This window comes from Oncorhynchus masou, chromosome 11 (assembly GCF_036934945.1).
Source record: "Oncorhynchus masou masou isolate Uvic2021 chromosome 11, UVic_Omas_1.1, whole genome shotgun sequence".
NCBI lineage: Eukaryota > Metazoa > Chordata > Actinopteri > Salmoniformes > Salmonidae > Oncorhynchus > Oncorhynchus masou.
In genome coordinates, this window is record NC_088222.1 from 12,218,132 (window position 1) to 12,240,379 (window position 22,248).

The 22,248-nt window shown below is 43.1% G+C and overlaps 1 protein-coding gene across 1 annotated transcript in view; it reads right to left on the reverse strand.

Moving 5' to 3' along the window:
* LOC135548117 (trimeric intracellular cation channel type B-like) overlaps window positions 1-19,535 on the reverse strand; it is a 28,001-nt gene extending 8,466 nt beyond the window's left edge. Inside the window, exons 1-2 of the mRNA XM_064977407.1 lie at window positions 19,098-19,535; window positions 5,626-5,782 (exon numbers count right to left, since the gene is read on the reverse strand). Coding sequence (XP_064833479.1) covers window positions 5,626-5,782; window positions 19,098-19,221 — 281 coding nt within the window. The 5' untranslated portion in view covers window positions 19,222-19,535. The remainder of the gene's footprint in view (window positions 1-5,625; window positions 5,783-19,097) is intronic.
* Between the last annotated feature and the right edge of the window lie 2,713 nt (window positions 19,536-22,248).

Genomic DNA, 22,248 nt, shown 5'->3' on the forward strand with positions numbered 1-22,248 from the left:
GGCTATCAGTCAATAGGCTACATAGGCTACCAGTCAACAGGCTACCAGTCAATAGACTACCAGTCAATAGACTACATAGGCTACCAGTTAATAGGCTACCAGTCAACAGGCTACCAGTCAACAGGCTACCAGTCAATAGACTACATAGGCTACCACTCAATTGGCTACTAGTCAATAGACTTCATAGGCTACCAGTCAATAGGCTACCAGTCAACAGGCTACCAGTCAACAGACTACCAGTCAATAGGCTACCAGTCAACAGGCTACCAGTCAATAGACTACATAGGCTACCAGTCAATAGACTACCAGTCAATAGGCTACCAGTCAACAGGCTACCAGTCAACAGGGAACCAGTCAACAGGCTACCAGTCAATAGGCTACCAGTCAATAGGCTACCAGTCAATAGGCTACCAGTCAACAGGCTACCAGTGTGGCAAGTGGTGCTGGCTACTGGTAAGCTTTCTTGACTTAATACATTTTTGCCAACACATGGCTAACCTTTGTTTACCAGCTAAACAGCTGCTCTTAATGAAAATGATTATAAACTTGAAAGGTAACTCCTATGTTAAGAGTTTATCCTTCCTCTTCCAATTATGCTGAACAAAAATATAAACGCAACAGGTAAAGTGTTGGTCCTATGTTTCATGAGCTGAAATAAAAAGAATTCTGACAAAAAGCTTATTTCTCTCAAATGTATTGATTTAACCAGGCAAGTCAGTTAAGAACTAATTCTTATTTTCAATGACGGCCTAGGAACAGTGGGTTAACTGCCTTGTTCAGGGGCAGAATGACAGAGTTTTGCCTTGGCAGCTCGGGGATTTGATCGATCAACCTTTCGGGTTACTGGCCCAATGCTCTAACCACTAGGCTACCTGTTAGTGAGCATTTATCCTTTTCCAATATAATCAATCCACCTGACAGATATGGCATATCAAGAAGCTGATTAAACACCATGATCATTACACCGGTGCACCGTCTGCTGGGGACAATAAAAGGCCACTTTAAAATGTGCAGTTGTGTCACACAACACCACAGATGTCTCTAGTTGAGGGAGCGTGCAATTTGCATGCTGACTGCAGGAATGTCCACCAGAGCTGTTGCCAGAGAATTGAATGTTCATTTCTCTACCACGCCAGGACCTCCACATCCGGCTTCTTTACCTGCGGGACCCCTGGCCAGTCATGTGAAATCCATAGATTAGGGCCTAATTAATGTATTTATATTGACTGATTTCCTTATATGAACTGTAACTCAGTAAAATCTTTGAAATTGTTGCATGTTGCGTTTATATTTTTGAGGAGGTGAAAACTACTGTCTCTATTTATTAGAAAATGTTGATGACTTCCCCTTGCCATTATCATTCCCCTGATGATAAGACAAGACCTGCGACGAGAGTTTTTCTAACATATGATGTGACTCCCTTGGTCGCCGGGCAAGAATATACAGTCAGGAAGTAGTAAACTGAATAAATACAATATTCACGTCCAACTGGAGAACAAATCAATCCTTCAATGCCTGACAAATACTGCACAGTTGACAAAGTTTTTTATTTAAAAAAAAAGCAAATACTGATGATTCTGTTTTCTATGATGTGCATTGCCTGGCTTGAGCTTGTGTGTTGATATGATACAGTGATTCATCGTCTCAGGCTGGAGCATGGCTAATGGCTGAGTAACTGGCTTATTGTCCATTCCTCTGTGTGGTCATTTACCCGCTCATTTGTATATTCTGTCACACTAGCGCATAGTCACAATCATCCAATGTGGGTGCTATCTAAATCAGAGGAGGTTGGTGGGAGGAGCTATTGGAGGACAGGCTTATTGTAATGGCTAGAATGGAATGGTTTCAAATACATCAAACAAATGGATGCCACATGTTTGACTCCATTCCATTAATTCCATTCCAGCCATTACAAGGAGCCCGTCCTCAAATAGCTCCACCCACCAGCCTCCACTGATCAAAATATCCCTAATATGGCTACTACTTAGTTGTATTTTAGTAGGGATCCCCATTAGCTGCTCTCAAGGCAGAAGCCACTCTTCCATTTTACTTATACAGTATAATGCAAAAGGTAGCCAGACCCTGACAAACACAGGTTCTTAAATATCCATATCTAAATTAAATATTGGATTGAGACACAATAAACAATCTATGTGTAAATTAAATATTGGATTGAGACAAAATAAACAAACAATCTAGTTCAACAGTCAGTAAGCTACTCTATAAAAAAATACTGGCAGAAACTCAAACAGGAAGTATCCTTGCTAAGGTCTGTTCAACGTTGGTCTGACCAATCGGAATGCATGCTTCAAGATAGTTTTGATCACGCGTACTGGGATATGTTCCGGGTTGCCTCTGAGAATAACACTGATGTACACACGGACACGGGCACTGACTTTATCAGGAAGTGTATAGGGGATGTTGTTCCCACTGTGACTTTTAAAACCTACCCAAACCAAGAAATGTGGATAGAGGTGATAGAGCAATGACCCTGGAATAAAAAACAGAATGTGTAGAGTAGAGAGAGGGTTGGTTTTACACGTTTACTCGCTCTGGATTGTCAGTACTGCATGTGTTCTTGGCTGTTGTGCCGTGGTTGTGTCGGAATCGATTGTGAGTTGAACCTGAGTATGCCTTCCCATAAGGGAGACCCCGGGGTTGGCTTGCGGTCGGCTCTGGCACAGCCATGGCACGACACAACAGGATATAATGTGATGCCTAAGACAAATTTTGACTTGCAGTCATTAGCGACTGTTTGAATCTGTGTTCCCTTTTCCTTTTTTTTTGTCAGAATACAACAGGATATAAATGAGGACTACATGAAATATGTCTTGCATGTAATGGATTTTTTTTTTTAAAGGGATTGGTCTTGTGATATATTTAGGTTGTTTTCTCTTCTTTTTTTCATATATTTACATTTTTTTAATGAACAATTGCATCCAATGAACTGAGCAGGCTGGGCTGACATGCTTATAGCCTTGCTAGAACTTTCAAATATGAGCAGGCATGTATAAGATTGTGCTGTTATTATCTATATTGCTATGATCTATTATTATTTTTTTTTTGTTACTATTTTTCCATGTTATTTGTTTAGTTCTCTTAGGCATTCTCATAGACAATTACAGTGCCTTGCGAAAGTATTCGGCCCCCTTGAACTTTGACCTTTTGCCACATTTCAGGCTTCAAACATAAAGATATAAAACTGTATTTTTTTGTGAAGAATGAAGTGGAACGACATTTATTGGATATTTCAAACTTTTTTAACAAATCAAAAACGGAAAAATTGGGCGTGCAAAATTATTCAGCTCCCTTAAGTTAATACTTTGTAGCGCCACCTTTTGCTGCGATTACAGCTGTAAGTCGCTTGGGGTATGTCTCTATCAGTTTTGCACATCGAGAGACTGACATTTTTTCCCATTCCTCCTTGCAAAACAGCTCGAGCTCAGTGAGGTTGGATGGAGAGCATTTGTGAACAGCAGTTTTCAGTTCTTTCCACAGATTCTCGATTGGATTCAGGTCTGGACTTTGACTTGGCCATTCCAACACCTGGATATGTTTATTTTTGAACCATTCCATTGTAGATTTTGCTTTATGTTTTGGATCATTGTCTTGTTGGAAGACAAATCTCCGTCCCAGTCTCAGGTCTTTTGCAGACTCCATCAGGTTTTCTTCCAGAATGGTCCTGTATTTGGCTCCATCCATCTTCCCATCAATTTTAACCATCTTCCCTGTCCCTGCTGAAGAAAAGCAGGCCCAAACCATGATGCTGCCACCACCATATTTGACAGTGGGGATGGCGTGGTCAGGGTGATGAGCTGTGTTGCTTTTACGCCAAACATAACGTTTTGCATTGTTGCCAAAAAGTTAAATTTTGGTTTCATCTGACCAGAGTACCTTCTTCCACATGTTTGGTGTGTCTCCCAGGTGGCTTGTGGCAAACTTTAAACGACACTTTTTATGGATATCTTTAAGAAATGGCTTTCTTCTTGCCACTCTTCTTTAAAGGCCAGATTTGTGCAATATACGACTGATTATTGTCCTATGGACAGAGTCTCCCACCTCAGCTGTAGATCTCTGCAGTTCATCCAGAGTGATCATGGGCCTCTTGGCTGCATCTCTGATCAGTCTTCTCCTTGTATGAGCTGAAAGTTTAGAGGGACGGCCAGGTCTTGGTAGATTTGCAGTGGTCTGATACTCCTTCCATTTCAATATTATCGCTTGCACAGTGCTCCTTGGGATGTTTAAAGCTTGGGAAATATTTTTGTATCCAAATCCAGCTTTAAACTTCTTCACAACAGTATCTCGGACCTGCCTGGTGTGTTCCTTGTTCTTCATGATGCTCTCTGCGCTTTTAACGGACCTCTGAGATTATCACAGTGCAGGTGCAGTTATACGGAGACTTGATTACACACAGGTGGATTGTATTTATCATCATTAGTCATTTAGGTCAACATTGGATCATTCAGAGATCCTCACTGAACTTCTGGAGAGAGTTTGCTCCACTGAAAGTAAAGGGGCTGAATAATTTTGCACGCCCAATTTTTCAGTTTTTGATTTGTTAAAAAAGTTTGAAATATCCAATAAATGTCGTTCCACTTCATGATTGTGTCCCACTTGTTGTTGATTCTTCACAAAAAAATACAGTTTTATATCTTTATGTTTGAAGCCTGAAATGTGGCAAAAGGTCGCAAAGTTCAAGGGGGCCGAATACTTTCGCAAGGCACTGTATATATTTATTCTCTGGACTCCGACATTGGTCACCCTAATATTTATATATTTCTTAAATCCATTCTTTTACTTTTAGATCTGTGTGTATTGTGGTGAATTGTTAGCTATTACTGCATTGCTGGAGCTAGGAACACAAGCATTTCACTACACCTACAATAACATCTGCTGAACATGTGTATGTGACCATTAGCTTTTCATTTGATTTGAAATACATGTTGGCTTTCAGCCCAGCAGAGGGCACTAAAACGCTATGGTATTGAAGAGGAAGCATGGTGGATGTTTTTTAATCAAGGAGCTTAATGGACCTCTATTTTTCAGTCTCACACCAGTTGCTATGATACATCCCCACCATCCTCATCCCCCCCATACTTTGATATTTATATTTTTTCCAACTTTTACTTTACTACATTTCATAAAGAAATAATGTACTTTTTACTCCACCCATTTTTCCTGACACCCAAATGTACAAATGTACTTATATTTTGATAGGAACATGGTCCAATTCACGCATTTATGAATAGAACATCCCTGGTCGTCCTCTGTCTCTGATCTGGTGCTCACTAAACACAAATGCTTTGTTTGTAACTTATGTCTGAGTGTTGGAGTGTGCCCCTGGCTATCTGTACAAAAAAATAATAATATGTAATCCTGTGATCTCTCTCTCTCTCTCTCTCTCTCTCTCTCTCTCTCTCCCTCTCTCTCTCTCTCTCCCTCTCTCCCTCTCTCCCTCTCTCCCTCTCCCTCCCTCCCCCCTCCTCCTCCTCCTCTCACCAGATGACAGAGGCCATGAGGACGTTAGTGCTGTTGGACAGAAAGGCTATCGGGACCTCAGCCTCTTTCTCTCCCAGTCTTCCTCTCTCCCCCTCCTTCCACCCCTCCTCACTCCACTCCACTCACCAGATGACTGAGGCCATGAGGACGTTGATGCTGTTGGACAGAGGGGCTATGGGGGCCTCAGCCATCATGAGGCCAGAGAGAATTCCCCCTCCGAAGCAGTAGAGCATAGAACTGAACCAGCAGGCAAACGGGCTCCTCCTCGCCACCTCCAGGGCTCCTGTAACCCAGTCACCAGCAGAGGTTAGTGTAGTTCATCTAGAACTAAAGTCAAATAACAAAAAAAGTACAACATAACATCAAACACCATGTGAAGGATGATGAGAAACACTGGAGGTGCTTAGAAAAAAAAGCCTGACCGTAATCTATTAGCAGAGACTTCCATCATCATTCTCCTAATCATCATCGTCATCATCATACATGTTGAAGTCATCAGCTATTGATAGACTTTCTCTCTCATCAGCATCCTAACTTTATTTTGGAACAATGTGACAGCTGCTGACCTGATGTAAAAGGCTGCAATAGGTCTCTGTAAAGCACTTTGTGACAGCTGATGGTGTAAAAAAAAAAGATCTATAAAGTACATTCGATTGATTGATTAATTAGAACAAGTCTACAATTATATAGGACAAGAAGTGTATAGTGTGTTCTTGTTTAATGCTCTCTTCTTGTCAGTTCTAGCAAACGTGTTGCTGTAAAACTGCAGAGGAGCTAAAGCACAGCAGAGCAATATGTTCATAGTGAGAGGAGAGATTACAGTGGAGGAGTTTCACATTATAGGAGCGTCACAGTTTGAGGAAGGTCCTTTCAGACTTCCAGGGCTGTTAAACATTCATGAACAGTTTGAGGAAGACTATCATTTACAGTAGGCCTTGTCCCTAGTGGGTTGAGAAAGCAGAACTAAACAAGAGAGGTTTTGTCAACCAATGCTTTTAGTTCCACTGCATACAGCTTGAGTACATTTGTAATTAGTGAAGCTTGTGCTTTGTCTATTATCCTGGTCCCACATCAGTTTGTGCTGTCTTTCCAAAGTTCCCAACCTGCTTGCAAGAGGCATAAGCAGATCTGGGACCAGGCTAATTTGGAAAAACAGCAAAAGCAGACCTGGGACCAGTCTAATTGTCTATGCCTTGGTACAGAGAAGCCATTAAGAATGGGTGAATGCTATGCTGCCAGCTAGTCCCCATTATTCATTGAGTGGGTTGTTGCTACTCTGCATGTAGAAGAGGTTGCTTGTCAGTACAGAAAATCCCTGACGAGTAAAGGGAACAGTTTGAGGAAGGTCCTTTCAGACTCCCAGGGACAGTAGATATACAATTGAGAACAGGTCAGGCCCAGAGACACGATATGTGCTCATCTCGCCTACACACCATTTTCTATGGATATGAGATTCCGTTTAGAGCTCAAAAGTTGTTTGTTGATTAGTGCTGGTATCTGCCCGGGGCTGTACTGTCTCCCCATATGCAAAGCCTTTCAGGATTGTGACTATGGACACTGCCTCAAATAAATAAATTCTAGATACTACTTGATCCTGGATCCTAGTTTAAGACTTCTGAGTATTAGGGACAGACACTGGTAGCGGGGTCACTCAGGTCAGCCAAAAGGTCATTAAACCACAAACTGTGTTGCAAGCAAGCTAATAAACCCCACCTACTATGACTAACACATTTTACGGTCAATTAAAAATAAGGCTAAATATAGTATGCTCACATGGTGATGTTGTACTGGTCAAGAATAGGATCCAGTTCCTACTATCTCAAAGCGCTTCAAAATAAAAGGAAAACAAGCAATACATCATGAGCCTAGCTATAGCTAGCTGGTGCACAGCATCAGGTTCCCAACAACTTCATCTGTACTTGGCTACTTGATCTTGTGTTTGACTAGTCCATTATGTGAGCATAGGAGGTACACGCCAGCTGATGCCCTTTTAAGAGCCATATACAGCACTATGAATCTGGCCCTTCTTAGTCTTCATTTTCCAGTTCCCAAGTAATCTACTTCCTGGTCTTGTGTACAAGGTTATCACAACTCTAGCCAAGTCCTGTAGAGTCAGGCTGGTTAATCTGAAGGATCAAAGACCCCTGGAGAGGCAGGCAGGGAAACCTCCTGTCCTAAACACAAGCATAACCATGTAGTCATGTAGTTTACAGTTCTAACTATGAGGCCATGTAGTTTACAGTTCTAACTATGTAGCCATGTAGTTTACAGTTCTAACTATGTGGCCATGTAGTTTACAGTTCTAACTATGTAGCCATGTAGTTTACAGTTCTAACTATGTGGCCATGTAGTTTACAGTTCTAACTATGAGGCCATGTAGTTTACAGTTCTAACTATGAAGCCATGTAGTTTACAGTTCTAACTATGAAGCCATGTAGTTTACAGTTCTAACTATGAAGCCATGTAGTTTACAGTTCTAACTATGTAGCCATGTAGTAGCCATGTAGTTTACAGTTCTAACTATGAAGCCATGTAGTTTACAGTTCTAACTATGAAGCCATGTAGTTTACAGTTCTAACTATGTAGCCATGTGTATGAAGCCATGTAGTTTACAGTTCTAACTATGAAGCCATGTAGTTTACAGTTCTAACTATGAAGCCATGTAGTTTACAGTTCTAACTATGAAGCCATGTAGTTTACAGTTCTAAATATGAAGCCATGTAGTTTACAGTTCTAACTATGTAGCCATGTAGTTTCCAGTTCTAACTATGTAGCCATGTAGTAGCCATGTAGTTTACAGTTCTAACTATGAAGCCATGTAGTTTACAGTTCTAACTATGAAGCCATGTAGTTTACAGTTCTAACTATGTAGCCATGTAGTTTACAGTTCTAACTATGAAGCCATGTAGTTTACAGTTCTAACTATGAAGCCATGTAGTTTACAGTTCTAAATATGAAGCCATGTAGTTTACAGTTCTAACTATGAAGTCATATAGTTTACAGTTCTAACTATGAAGTCATGTAGTTTACAGTTCTAACTATGAAGCCATGTACTTTACAGTTCTAACTATGAAGTCATGTAGTTTACAGTTCTAACTATGAAGTCATGTAGTTTACAGTTCTAACTATGAAGTCATGTAGTTTACAGTTCTAACTATGAAGTCAACTATGAAGTCATGTAGTTTACAGTTCTAACTATGAAGCCATGTAGTTTACAGTTCTAACTATGAAGCCATGTAGTTTACAGTTCTAACTATGAAGCCATGTAGTTTACAGTTCTAACATATGAAGCCATGTAGTTTATAGTTCTAACTAACTGAAGCCATGTAAGTTTACAGTTCTAAAATGAAGCCATGTAGTTTACAGTTCTAACTATGATAGCCATGTAGTTTACAGTTCTAACTATGAAGCCATGTAGTTTACAGTTCTAAATATGAAGCCATGTAGTTTACAGTTCTAACTATGAAGTCATGTAGTTTACAGTTCTAACTATGAAGTCATGTAGTTTACAGTTCTAACTATGAAGTCATGTAGTTTACAGTTCTAACTATGAAGCCATGTAGTTTACAGTTCTAACTATGAAGCCATGTAGTTTACAGTTCTAACTATGAAGCCAAGTACTTTTACAGTTCTAACTATGAAGTCATGTAGTTTACAGTTCTAACTATGAAAATTAGAAAATTAGTCATGTAACACATGCAGTTCTAACTATGAAGTCATGTAGTTTACAGTTCTAACTATGAAGCCATGTAGTTTACAGTTCTAAATATGAAGCCATGTAGTTTACAGTTCTAACTATGACGCCATGTAGTTTACAGTTCTAACTATGAAGCCATGTAGTTTACAGTTCTAACTATGTAGCCATGTAGTTTACAGTTCTAACTATGAAGCCATGTAGTTTACAGTTTTATCTCCTGACCAAAACTACTGTAGGGCCCTTTATAATACTGCAGACATCACAGAGTAGACCTACACTTAATTATTTATATTTGTTTCAATAACTGAACAGCAACAAGGTCAAGAATGTTGTGTTGTGTAAAATACATGTATAGTGACAGGTCTGGTTTCTGAACTATGATGAATCATTAGTTCTAAAAGAGACATGAGGGGTGGAGTCATAGTGAAGCTTGGGTGGGGCTGAGTGCAGGGAAAACGATCACACGTGGCAGTACTGATAAGGGGAGGAACCGTTTAAGGCTCATATCATTCAGCTTCCTGCCTAGCAATAATGATGCAATGTGTTGCGATAACGAGGAGACTCCATCCAAAGTGGGGTATGTATACTACCACGGGATGAATAAGCTTGGTTTAAAGCATTCATAGTGTCCGTTGAGTTTGTACTCTGAGAATTAGAACCTAACACCAGTAATGAACTGGTTTAGATGTTTTATACTTAAAATGGAACATTAGAAATTAGAAAATTAGAACAGGATTAGAAAAGGAAAGAGAGAGAGATGGAACACATGCAGATCTCCTGGGATAATGAGTGGTCTGGAGTTGGCAGAGTCAATGTTACCGCCAGGCCAAACTCCAACAAAACAGCCAGCATCAACATATCAAAGAGGAGAGAGGTTTAACAGGAGAAACTAACAGCAGTGGAACATTCACTATCACTGGGCATCTCACACACTCTTGTTTAATATCATCAAACATCACATGAGTTGGCTACAACAATACAGATGAGTGATTACCCAGGTACACGGTTATAACACACACGCACACACACACACACACACACACACACACACACACACACACACGCACAAAGGTTCTTCACAACTACAACTCGCAGGCGTCGCTGTACCAACAACCAGCATTTGCACAACCATTGAATAGCTGATTAAATCACATTTTGTGCATCACTGTTCTCTACAGATGGACAGCCAGCTTTGCACAGCAGTAGCCATCTGAACACACAGGTACGTCAGAACTGACAGCCTCCATGGGTCGCCAGCATTTGGCATTGGAGCATAGTAACTGAAATAGTGGTTATAGTACCTCAACACCACAACAACGTCACTAATCAAAATAACTGCAATCATGCAAATCATCAATTGAAAGCAGGTTATTAACAGCCTTAATAACCTCTTAATAAGCTTAAGAAACAGTTATATAATAGTGGTCGCAGGATTAGAAGAGGAGAAAAGCCATGGCTCCGTCTCCATAACACAGACGCAACAAAGCTTAAATATAGCCTGGTCCCATATCTATTTGTGCTCTCTTGCCAACTCCTCATGCAAACAGTTGTCAAGTCCGCACCAACAGATCTGGGACCAGGCTCGGTAAAATAAAGGTTATAAAAAAATAAGCATGGAGCGGTGTCCATGCATGCATCAGATCTGGGACAAAGCCTTCTGGGAAAAGGACTTGTCGACAGTGGATCCCTGAAGCTTTACTCAGAGACATACAATATATATCTTAACTATAGCAGTAGTACTGTAGTAGAAGTACTGTAGAAGTACTGTTGTAGTAGTACTGTTGTAGTTCTGTAGTAGTAGTAGTTCTGTAATACTGTAGTAGTACAGTAGTAGTACAGTAGTAGTACTACTGTAACAGTAGTACTGTTGTAGTAGTACTGTAGCAGTAGTGCTGTAGCAGTAGTGCTGTAGTAGTAGTACTGTAGCAGTACAGTAGCAGTAGTACTGTTGTAGTTCTGTAGTAGTAGTAGTTCTGTAATACTGTAGTAGTACAGTAGTAGTACTGTAGCAGTAGTACTGTAGCAGTAGTGCTGTAGCAGTAGTGCTGTTGTTGTTTTATAGTAGTAGTTCTGTAGTACTGTAGTAGTACAGTAGTAGTAGTACTGTAGTAGTACTGTTGTAGTAGTACTGTAGCAGTAGTACAGTAGCAGTAGTACTGTAGCAGTAGTACTGTAGTACTGTAGCAGTAGTACTGTAGCAGTAGTACTGTAGCAGTAGTACAGTAGTAGCAGTAGTACTGTAGCAGTAGTACTGTAGCAGTGTAGTAGTACTGTAGCAGTAGTACTGTAGTACTGTAGCAGTAGTACTGTAGCAGTAGTATTGTTGTAGTACAGTTGCAGGTGTATGGGATGGTTACAATAATGACTGGTGAAATAGTAACATACCTGTCTACTGGGACACATAACCTGCAACATCAGCAAATGCACAACATTAATGACTATGTACATGATTTAGTACCTAGCTACGCAAGTAAGTAAAAACAATTCATTTAATGCTTGTTTACTCTTTAAAATGCTACTGTAGCTGTTATTAAAATATGTATAGATAACTAATGACATTTTCTTGGGGTCTTATCAACAACTTTGAAACTGATATTTATAGACTATCATTTACAGCAGGCCTCGTCCCTAGTGGGTTGAGAAAGCAGAACTAAACAAGAGGTTTTGTCAACCAATACTTTTAGTTCCACTGCATACAGCTTGAGTACATTTGTAATTAGTGAAGCTTGTGCTTTGTCTACTATCCTGGTCCCACATCAGTTTGTGCTGTCTTTCCAAAGTTCCCAACAGCTTGCAAGAGGCATAAGCAGATCTGGGACCAGGCTAATTTGGAAAAACAGCAAAAGCAGACCTGGGACCAGGCTAATTGTCTATGCCTTGGTACAGAGAAGCCATTAAGAATGGGTGAATGCTATGCTGCCAGCTAGGGACCGTTGTTCATTGAGTGGGTTGTTGCTACTCTGCATGTAGAAGAGGTTGCTTGTCAATACAGGAAATCCCTGACGAATGTGTAAACAAGCTTTTCTGCAAGTAAAGGGAACTGTGAGTCCAAGAGATGTTTGTGTTTCAAGAGTCCCATGAAGAGCCTCAAATATTTCATCTACACTATGTCATGGAAACTACTGAATGTCCCTTTTTGTGAATTACAGTATTTGCCCAGTGGATATTGTGAGGGGAAATGAAGTATTTATCTGCTTTGTTTACTATATCTGCATGAATATTGACTCTCTGATTCAGAGGGGTTGGGTTAAATGCGGAAGACATATTTCAGTTGAATGCATTCAGTTGTACAACTGACTAGGTATCCCCCTTTCCCTCTTACAATAGTAAGATATTTTCATAACTACCAATGCTGTGCTTCTGAGAAAGGATGGTTCCCCTGCAGCTGGTCCCCGCCTACCGGTCTCCGCCTACCGGTCTCCGCCTACCGGTCCCCGCCTACCGGTCCCCGCCTACCGGCCCCCGTCTACCGGCCCCCGCCTACCGGTCCCCGCCTACCGGTCCCCGCCTACCGGTCCCCGCCTACCGGTCTCCGCCTACCGGTCCCCGCCTACCGGTCCCCGCCTACCGGTCCCCGTCTACCGGTCCCTGGTCTCCGTCTACTCTGTCTACCGGTCTCTGTCTACCGGCCTCTGTCTATCGGCCTCTGTCTACCGGCCTCTGTCTACCGGTCCCTGTCTACCGGTCCCTGTCTACCGGCCTCTGTCTACCGGCCCCTGTCTACCGGCCCATGTCTACCGGTCTCTGTCTACCGGTCCATGTCTACCGGTCCATGTCTACCGGTCCATGTCTACCGGTCCCTGTCTACCGGTCCCTGTCTACCGGCCTCTGTCTACCGGTCCCTGTCTACCGGCCTCTGTCTACCGGTCTCTGTCTACCGGTCCATGTCTACCGGTCTCTGTCTACCGGTCCATGTCTACCGGCCTCTACCGGCCTCTGTCTACCGGTCCCTGTCTACCGGCCTCTGTCTACCGGTCCATGTCTACCGGTCTCTGTCTACCGGTCTCTGTCTACCGGTCCATGTCTACCGGCCTCTGTCTACCGGCCTCTGTCTACCGGTCCCTGTCTACCGGCCTCTGTCTACCGGTCTCTGTCTACCGGTCCATGTCTACCGGTCCATGTCTACCGGTCCATGTCTACCGGTCCATGTCTACCGGTCTCTGTCTACCGGCCTCTGTCTACCGGCCTCTGTCTACCGGCCTCTGTCTACCGGCCTCTGTCTACCGGCCTCTGTCTACCGGTCCCTGTCTACCGGTCCCTGTCTACCGGTCTCTGTCTACCGGTCCATGTCTACCGGTCTCTGTCTACCGGTCCATGTCTACCGGCCTCTGTCTACTGGTCTCTGTCTACCGGCCTCTGTCTACCGGTCCCTGTCTACCGGCCTCTGTCTACTGGACTCTGTCTACTGGACTCTGTCTACCGGCCTCTGTCTACTGGTCTCTGTCTACCGGTCCATGTCTACCGGCCTCTGTCTACTGGTCCATGTCTACCGGCCTCTGTCTACTGGTCCCTGTCTACCGGTCCATGTCTACCGGCCTCTGTCTACTGGTCTCTGTCTACCGGACTCTGTCTACTGGACTCTGTCTACCGGCCTCTGTCTACTGGTCTCTGTCTACCGGTCCATGTCTACCGGCCTCTGTCTACTGGTCTCTGTCTACCGGCCTCTGTCTACTGGTCCCTGTCTACCGGCCTCTGTCTACCGGCCTCTGTCTACTGGTCTCTGTCTACCGGCCTCTGTCTACTGGTCTCTGTCTACCGGCCTCTGTCTACTGGTCTCTGTCTACCGGCCTCTGTCTACTGGTCTCTGTCTACCGGTCCATGTCTACCGGTCTCTGTCTACTGGTCTCTGTCTACTGGACTCTGTCTACTGGACTCTGTCTACTGGACTCTGTCTACTGGACTCTGTCTACTGGACTCTGTCTACCGGTCTCTGTCTACCGGTCCATGTCTACCGGTCTCTGTCTACTGGTCTCTGTCTACTGGACTCATGGTGTGACTCCAACTAGAGATAACTTGAGGAATAGAACACACCTGTTATTGTTTCTAATCATCTTTGCTCCTGAGAAACTGATGTGTGGCCAAAGACAAAAAAGCCTTTGAGAGTGACCGCAGTTGTTCTTTTTTTATCTTTCAAGGGCATAACTGTGTTGAGATATGAAGAGAACAGAGGCTGGCTTGAGAAAAGGGAGTAATGGAACTGGCGTTATCACTTGTTTTAGCGCTATGATTTCACACACCTGATAGTTTATGATGCCCTGATCTACCGAGGAGGGGTGGAACCAGCCATGATTAAGCATTTTTAGGTCTACTATATAAGACTTCTGCATTTTCGGGGTTGTTGAGCTCTCGGTCCTACACTTGAGAGTGGCCGACCAGCTTCATTGTTGCAATTTTTATTAATACAAATTATTGTTTGAAGAAATGACAGTCTCGCTCACTTGTTAGAATTTCCACAACAATATACAGTACTGAGAGAGATAGGCAGTGTTTACACTGTGAAGGTTTGGTGAGCACTTTACTTCTGCATTCTGACATGTACTGTAGGTAAATTGTTATGAATGACACAATGAATGCTTGCTGGAATCCAATCTCCCACTGGGAACTCACTTAGACACAGAGTCCCAAACACCAGCAGAGTGAGACACAGAATCCCAAACACCAGCAGAGTGAAACACAGAGTCCCAAACACCAGCAGAGTGAGACACAGAGTCCCAAACACCAGCAGAGTGAGACACAGAATCCCAAACACCAGCAGAGTGAGACACAGAATCCCAAACACCAGCAGAGTGAGACACAGAATCCCAAACACCAGCAGAGTGAGACACAGAATCCCAAACACCAGCAGAGTGAGACACAGAATCCCAAACACCAGCAGAGTGAGACACAGAATCCCAAACACCAGCAGAGTGAGACACAGAATCCCAAACACCAGCAGAGTGAGACACAGAATCCCAAACACCAGCAGAGTGAGACACAGAATCCCAAACACCAGCAGAGTGAGACACTACACTGTAGAAACACCTTGTTTCGTTGACAGTATAGAAGACACTGCACACCAGAGGAGGCTGGTGGGAGGAGGTATAGGACAATAGGCTCATTGTAATGGCTATAATAGAAAGAAATGGAATTGAATCCAACATGCTGTTTACATGTGTTGGATGTGTTATGTACCATTCCAGTCATTACAATGAGCCTGTCCTCCTATAGCACCTCCCACCAGCCTCCTCTGATGTACACTATCTCTAAGCAGACTGTGTAGGTCACACCATGACCAGCAGGACTCAAGATACCTTGTGGTAATCAGCTTGATTTGCATTCAGAGGGCATTTGCAAGTCAAATCTTACCTGTGGGTAAAGTGGGGAAAATATCTGATGCAATGACAAACTGAACACAGCTCTGAGCTCCACCTGCACTTCAGGTGTTATCCTTGGGATTATAGCCTGTTCCCATATCTGGTTTTTGCTGTCTTGTCACATTCAATAACAACGACCACATAGGAGTTGGCTATACAGCACAAACAGATCTGGAACCAGGCTAGAAGAGATGGCCCCAGTCTGTGATCATTTCAAATGCTCTCCAAACAGAAGGGACCGAATGTAGTGTAACCTGTCTCACTGTCTTTCTGTAGTTCCGGTCTACAGAGTACATTCATTACGTTGTAAACAGCACCTTGTTTCTATAGAGGCCTGTTCATAAAACACGTTTATGTGTCTTTAGATGTCATCCTGAGGAAACAGTCATATATCACATAGTCCATTAGAGTTGGGGAGAGACTGGGGAGAGTCTCTCTCTCTGCTCTCTCTGCTCTGAGCATCCTGCTAGAGGATGGAACACTTATTATTAGGTTACAGATTGTTCACAGTACACGGTCTTATAACTAATGTTTTCCATGTTAGACCTCACTCAGTGTAGTTTGGACAGTGCTTGAGATAACTCTTGTTTATAAAGACAAGTAAAAGTGTCCCTGTGAAAAATAATTAGAATCTTACTATTTATAAGTCTGTAATAAACAGTAAAGGGCAAACTAATGTTCAGTAGCGCTTTTCATTGAGCCTCTAGTCTAGAATGTGCCAGCTACTATAAGGAAAAATGTAAAGTCCAAGTGTTTTGTGGGAATCATGACTATATCCAGCACTGTCTAAAAATAGAGAGCAGCTCCGGTGTTCTAATAAGCGCCGGTGTTCTAATAAGCGCCGGTGTTCTCATAAGCGCCGGTGTCCTCATAAGCGCCGGTGTCCTCATAAGCGCCGGTGTCCTCATAAGCGCCGGTGTCCTCATAAGCGCCGGTGTCCTCATAAGCGCCGGTGTCCTAATAAGCGCCGGTGTCCTAATAAGCGCCGGTGTCCTAATAAGCGCCGGTGTCCTAATAAGCGCCGGTGTCCTCATAAGCGCCGGTGTCCTAATAAGCGCCGGTGTCCTAATAAGCGGCGATGTCCTAATAAGCGCCGGTGTCCTAATAAGCGCCGGTGTCCTAATAAGCGCCGGTGTCCTAATAAGCTCCGGTGTCCTAATAAGCGCCGGTGTCCTAATAAGCGCCGGTGTCCTAAGCGCCGGTGTCCTAATAAGCGCCGGTGTCCTAATAAGCGCCGGTGTCCTAATAAGCTCCGGTGTCCTAATAAGCGCCGGTGTCCTAATAAGCGCCGGTGTCCTAATAAGCTCCGGTGTCCGAATAAGCGCCGGTGTCCTAATAAGCGCCGGTGTCCGAATAAGCGCCGGTGTCCTAATAAGCGCCGGTGTCCTAATAAGCGCCGGTGTCCTAATAAGCTCCGGTGTCCTAATAAGCGCCGGTGTCCTAATAAGCGCCGGTGTCCTAATAAGCGCCGGTGTCCTAATAAGCTCCGGTGTCCTAATAAGCGCCGGTGTCCTAATAAGCGCCGGTGTCCTAATAAGCGCCGGTGTCCTAATAAGCGCCGGTGTCCGAATAAGCGCCGGTGTCCTAATAAGCGCCGGTGTCCTCATAAGCACCGGTGTTCTAATAAGCTCCGGTGTTCTAATAAGCTCAGGTGTTCTAATAAGCTCCGGTGTTCTAATAAGCTCAGGTGTTCTAATAAGCACCGGAGTTCTAATAAGCACCGGCTCCGGTGTTCTAATGTTTTAAGTTCTACAATCTATCTCTGATATGGCTCTGGACTCCATTATTATAATTTGGCTTGATGTGTTGTAGAATCCATGAAAATGAAGGCCACAAACATATCATGTTACACACACATAAAGACAAGTTAAATAAAGGTGGAATAAAAAACAAATAAAAAACAAACACACACACCCAGAGGAGTGGTGACATGAGGACCCTCGGTGTGTGTTGGATGACAGTGTGATATTTTGGGATGGTTTGACAGCCAAGGGAAACTGCACCAGGCCAACCCTTCCATTACTCAATCCCTCAATCACTCCCAGAGAGCCTGTGGGAGACAGAGCCTATATCACCAGTGCTACCCTATTCCTTATATAGTGCACTACCTTTGACCCATAGGGCTCCAAAATAGTGCACTACCGTACATAGGGAATAAGGTGCCATTTAAGACACAACCATAGCCTATATGAGTACAGGCTGAGGTATTGACACTAGGCCAGAGGGAATGAGATGCCACACAAGTAAGTGAAGCCACACTGCTCTAAAATAGACTGCTGTTACACTGTGGTCGCCAGGGACAACAATGGGAGGTTTGATCCAGACCTGAGTCCAAACACTCTTTCAAATAATCTCAAATACTTTATCTGGGCTTGATTGAACTTGCCTACTGCAATGGAACCAATAGAAAATTGCAAAAGTGCAAACCTGGCCTATCTGGCACTCCAATGAGACGAGAGTAAATACTAAAAGTGTTTGAATGATTTCAAATAGTACTTGAACCCATGTGTGGTTTGTTTGGAGAAAAGGTCCATGTTGAGGCAGTAAAAGTCCACCTGTCTTCAGACTGAGCCACGACCAGAGTTACATATAAACATAAGAGATGTGGAATAGTGTCAGGCAACTCAAGGTACAGTAGCCCTGTTCCTACTAGAATTACACATGCTGTGTTATAATCCACTTTTGTTATCATTTATTTGGGCCATGTGTTTCCTCAGTGAGTCTTGAGGCAACCTTGATGCCAGAAAATAACCAGAAAGGAGGACTTTTCCATTATTGATGGGCCTCGCCTCCCATCCCTGGAAATGAGTATCAAAAGGAATATAATATGTCTGCAAAGTTTTGGCAGTACAGTCTGGATCTAAGTTACTGTGGTATGATGAGTCTAACCATCCTGATACAGCACAGAGTGGTGTGTGTGTGTGTGTGTGTGTGTGTGTGTGTGTGTGTGTGTGTGTGTGTGTGTGTGTGTGTGTGTGTGTGTGTGCAAAGATCACTGGGACAACACATGTATTTTGTTTACAAATATGTACTTCAAAAGTTATTTTTAGATACATCAAGAATGCGAAAGTGGTGTGACTTGCGTGGTGTGACTTGTGATTCATTTCAACTGGGCAAATAGGTCAACCATAAGCGGACTAAAGCATAAATGTTACTCTTAAAAATGAGGGATCTCAAAATATCCGTGCAGCAATAATCCATTGCATAATTTTAGTATGCCATCCAGTTGTGGGGATTTAGAAAATGAAAACATAGTAGTAAACGATCTCAATATCAACGTGGCCAAACAGGGAGAATTGTGTGGAACGTTCTCTCAAGTTTCATGTTCTTTCAAACACGCTAATTTAGCGATTAGAGGCTAAAGTCTGTCTCTGGGGTGAGCAAAAAGTGTAGCCTGGCCTAACATTCAACAAATTGCCATTAAAATATGAGAAGTAAAGAACCAAACCATTCAATAGGCTGGTATATTAGGCTACATAAAAAAGTTTGAACAATTGTAATGAGCTGGACCTGTCCAACACAACCCGTTGTTGAATGTCCTTGCTTACCTGGCTGTTCTCGTAGAGCCATCACTGACACAGTATAGTGCGCCGTGTCAAAGTATGGAAACATGGACAGACCAGCCAGTCCATGGGACAGTTCGTCCAAATTCAAAACCCTAAACAAATCCATGTTTCTGTTACTGTGGAACCCTTCACTTGGAGTGTTCCCTATGTCTAATCCTCGAGGTGTCAATACGCGGCAGACGTCCAACTTCAAGCATCAAAGCAGTCAGTTTGGTTTCTCCCGGGTCTGTCCCAGTCTGTTTTGTCTTCCGACCAAAACAGCTGGATCTGACGAGAGCGCAAAAAAAAGCAGGCAACAGCTGGTTAGCGGACTTCTGGGATCTCCGCTGGTCGCTCAGCAACGGCTCCCTATGGGCACCGGATTGGAAACACAAGGACGCGGAATTCCTGCTACTTCGGTCCGCCATTGCTATGATGTGGCAGCTGGAGCAAGCCGAGCTCTCTGATTGGGAAATAGTGGGAGGATTAGCCAATCAGAGGTGTGTGTGTCGAGAGTAGTAATGTTCCAGGTATAGGACCATTTACAGTCAGAGGACAGGTTCTCGCGCTTGGACACACACACGCATAGGCAGAGAGTTCATGATTTAGATATACTTATATCATGGTAATTACCTGAGCAGAAGGGTACATTTATGCACATGTTATTATCGTTGCGACCGTTTACATGGTAATTACATAGGCAGACCTACTGCTGTATATACAGGTGGAAGATGTTAATTTGATCACTCTTTTGTTGCTGAGAATCTTCCTGCAGATGAGCTTCGTGATTTACATAAATTCACAAAAAAAGCCACACTAACACACGGTTATATTTAGAGTATTGCACTTTTAATGCAATTTGTGTAGGCTACCTACTGTAGGCTACTTGCCAAAAATAAAGAGGGGATGCATGTTTTTATGGGGAGGCTTAGGCTTTGATCATTAGGCTTTGATCCAGTTTGTGGCTCAACGGACACAACGAACCTACATAATTTTGCCACCAGAGGGGAGCATTGCATAATTATGCTTTCTCTGTTCGTCAGCAATTGGAAATGTACGTGGAAAGCTCCTGCCCAGTACCCAGTGATCTGTAATGCTCAGTAAAGGCCAGTCGATGGAGACAACAGATCAGATACTTGGTGACATTGGTGTTGACTTTATTTGACCAGAAACCTGATAAGTAGGCAGGTAATTGTGATTTTCAATGTTTTCTTGGACAAACATACAGTACCAGTCAAATGTTTGGACACACCTACTCATTCAAGTTTTTTTCTTTATTTTTACTATTTTCTACATTGTAGAATAATAGTGAAGACATCAAAACTATGAAATAACACATAACACCAAAAAAGTGTTAAACAAATCAAAATATATTTTATATTTGTTATTCTTCAAAGTAGCCACCCTTTGCCTCGATGACAGCAATTGTTACCTAAAGTGAAAGAGAAATACATTTAGTTTCACAATGGATTATAGGTCTATGAGAAGTTCATACCAGACATGGTGGAAAGTCCCCATGTGAGTGATGACACAGCACCGAAACTGTGAAGGATGTATTTTAATGCCTTGAGGTAGTGCAGAGTACGTGCACAGTAGGAGTGGGAGAGAGTACAGTTTAGACAGGTGATGAGGTAAATGCATCCTATAGCAGTGGAACAATTACAAAAGCAGGTTACTGTGACAACAACCATGTTTATGACTGTGAGAGAAGACTGAAAACAAAAGACTTGAGTTGGCACGCTGAGGTAATACCTACCCTAGGCTTTAATACCTACCCCTGTCACTGAGTCCCCAAGACGCTGATCTTGGGGCACTTTGGCATTTTCCCCACTAATATTTGGATTTGTACCTAGCGGAAACCTCACCCCGGAGTGAATTATTCAAATGATTCAATGATCACCTCTAAGTCTGGTCAACAGCTCAGGACTGTGTGTGTTTCTATATCCCTTCCTGATGGACACCACATAATGACAGTGCTGGATTTAGTAAACTCTCTCTCTCTCTCTCTCTGTCTCTCTCTCTTTCTCTCTTCCCCACTCTCTCTCTCTCTGTCTCTCTCTCTTCCCCACTCTCTCTCTCTCTCTCTTCCCCACTCTCTCTCTCTCTGTCTCTCTTCCCCACTCTCTCTCTCTCTGTCTCTCTCTCTTCCCCACTCTTCCTCTCTCTCTCTCTCTTCCCCACTCTCTCTCTCTCTCTCTCTCTCTCTCTGCCCCACTCTCTCTCTCTCTCTCTCTCTCTCTCTCTCTCTCTCTCTCTCTCTCTCGCAATGTCAATTTAAGGGGCTTTATTGGCATGGGAAACATATGTTTACATTGCCAAAGCAAGTGAAATAGATAATAAAGAAAAGTGAAATAAACAATAAAAAATTAACAATGAACATTACACTCACAAAAGTTCCAAAAGAATAAAGACATTTCAAACGTCATATTATGTCTATATACAGTGTTGTAATGATGTGCAAATAGTTAAAGTACAAAAGGGAAAATAAATAAACATAAATATAGGTTGTCCTTACAATGGTGTTTGTTCTTCACTGGTTGCCATTTTCTTGTGGCAACAGGTCACAAATATTGCTGCTGTGATGTCAGACTGGTATTTCACATAATAGATATGGTAGTTTATCAAATTTGGATTTGTTTTCAAAATCTTTGAGGGTCTGTGTAATCTGAGGGAAATATGTGTCTCTAATATGGTCATACATTTGGCAGGAGGTTAGGAAGTGCAGCTCAGTTTCCACCTCATTTTGTGGGCAGTGAGCACAAAGCCTGTCTTCTCTTGAGAGCCAGATCTACCTTCAGTGGATATTCTCAATAGGATCCCTGGTTCGCACCTGGGTATGGGCGAGGGGACGGTCTAAAGTTATACTGTTACATTGATGCTGTTGACCCGGATCACTGGTTGCTGCAGAAAAGGAGGAGGTCAAAAGGGGGGTGAGTGTAGCGGATGTGAAACGGCTAGCTAGTTAGTGGTGGTGCGAGCTAAATAGCGTTTCAATCGGTGACATCACTTGCTCTGAGACCTTGAAGTAGTGGTTCCCCTTGCTCTGCAAGGGCTGCGGCTTTTGCGGAGCGATGGGTAACGATGCTTCGTGGGTGTAGATGTGTGCAGAGAGTCCCTGGTTCGCGCCCGGGAATGGGTGAGGGGACGGTTTAAA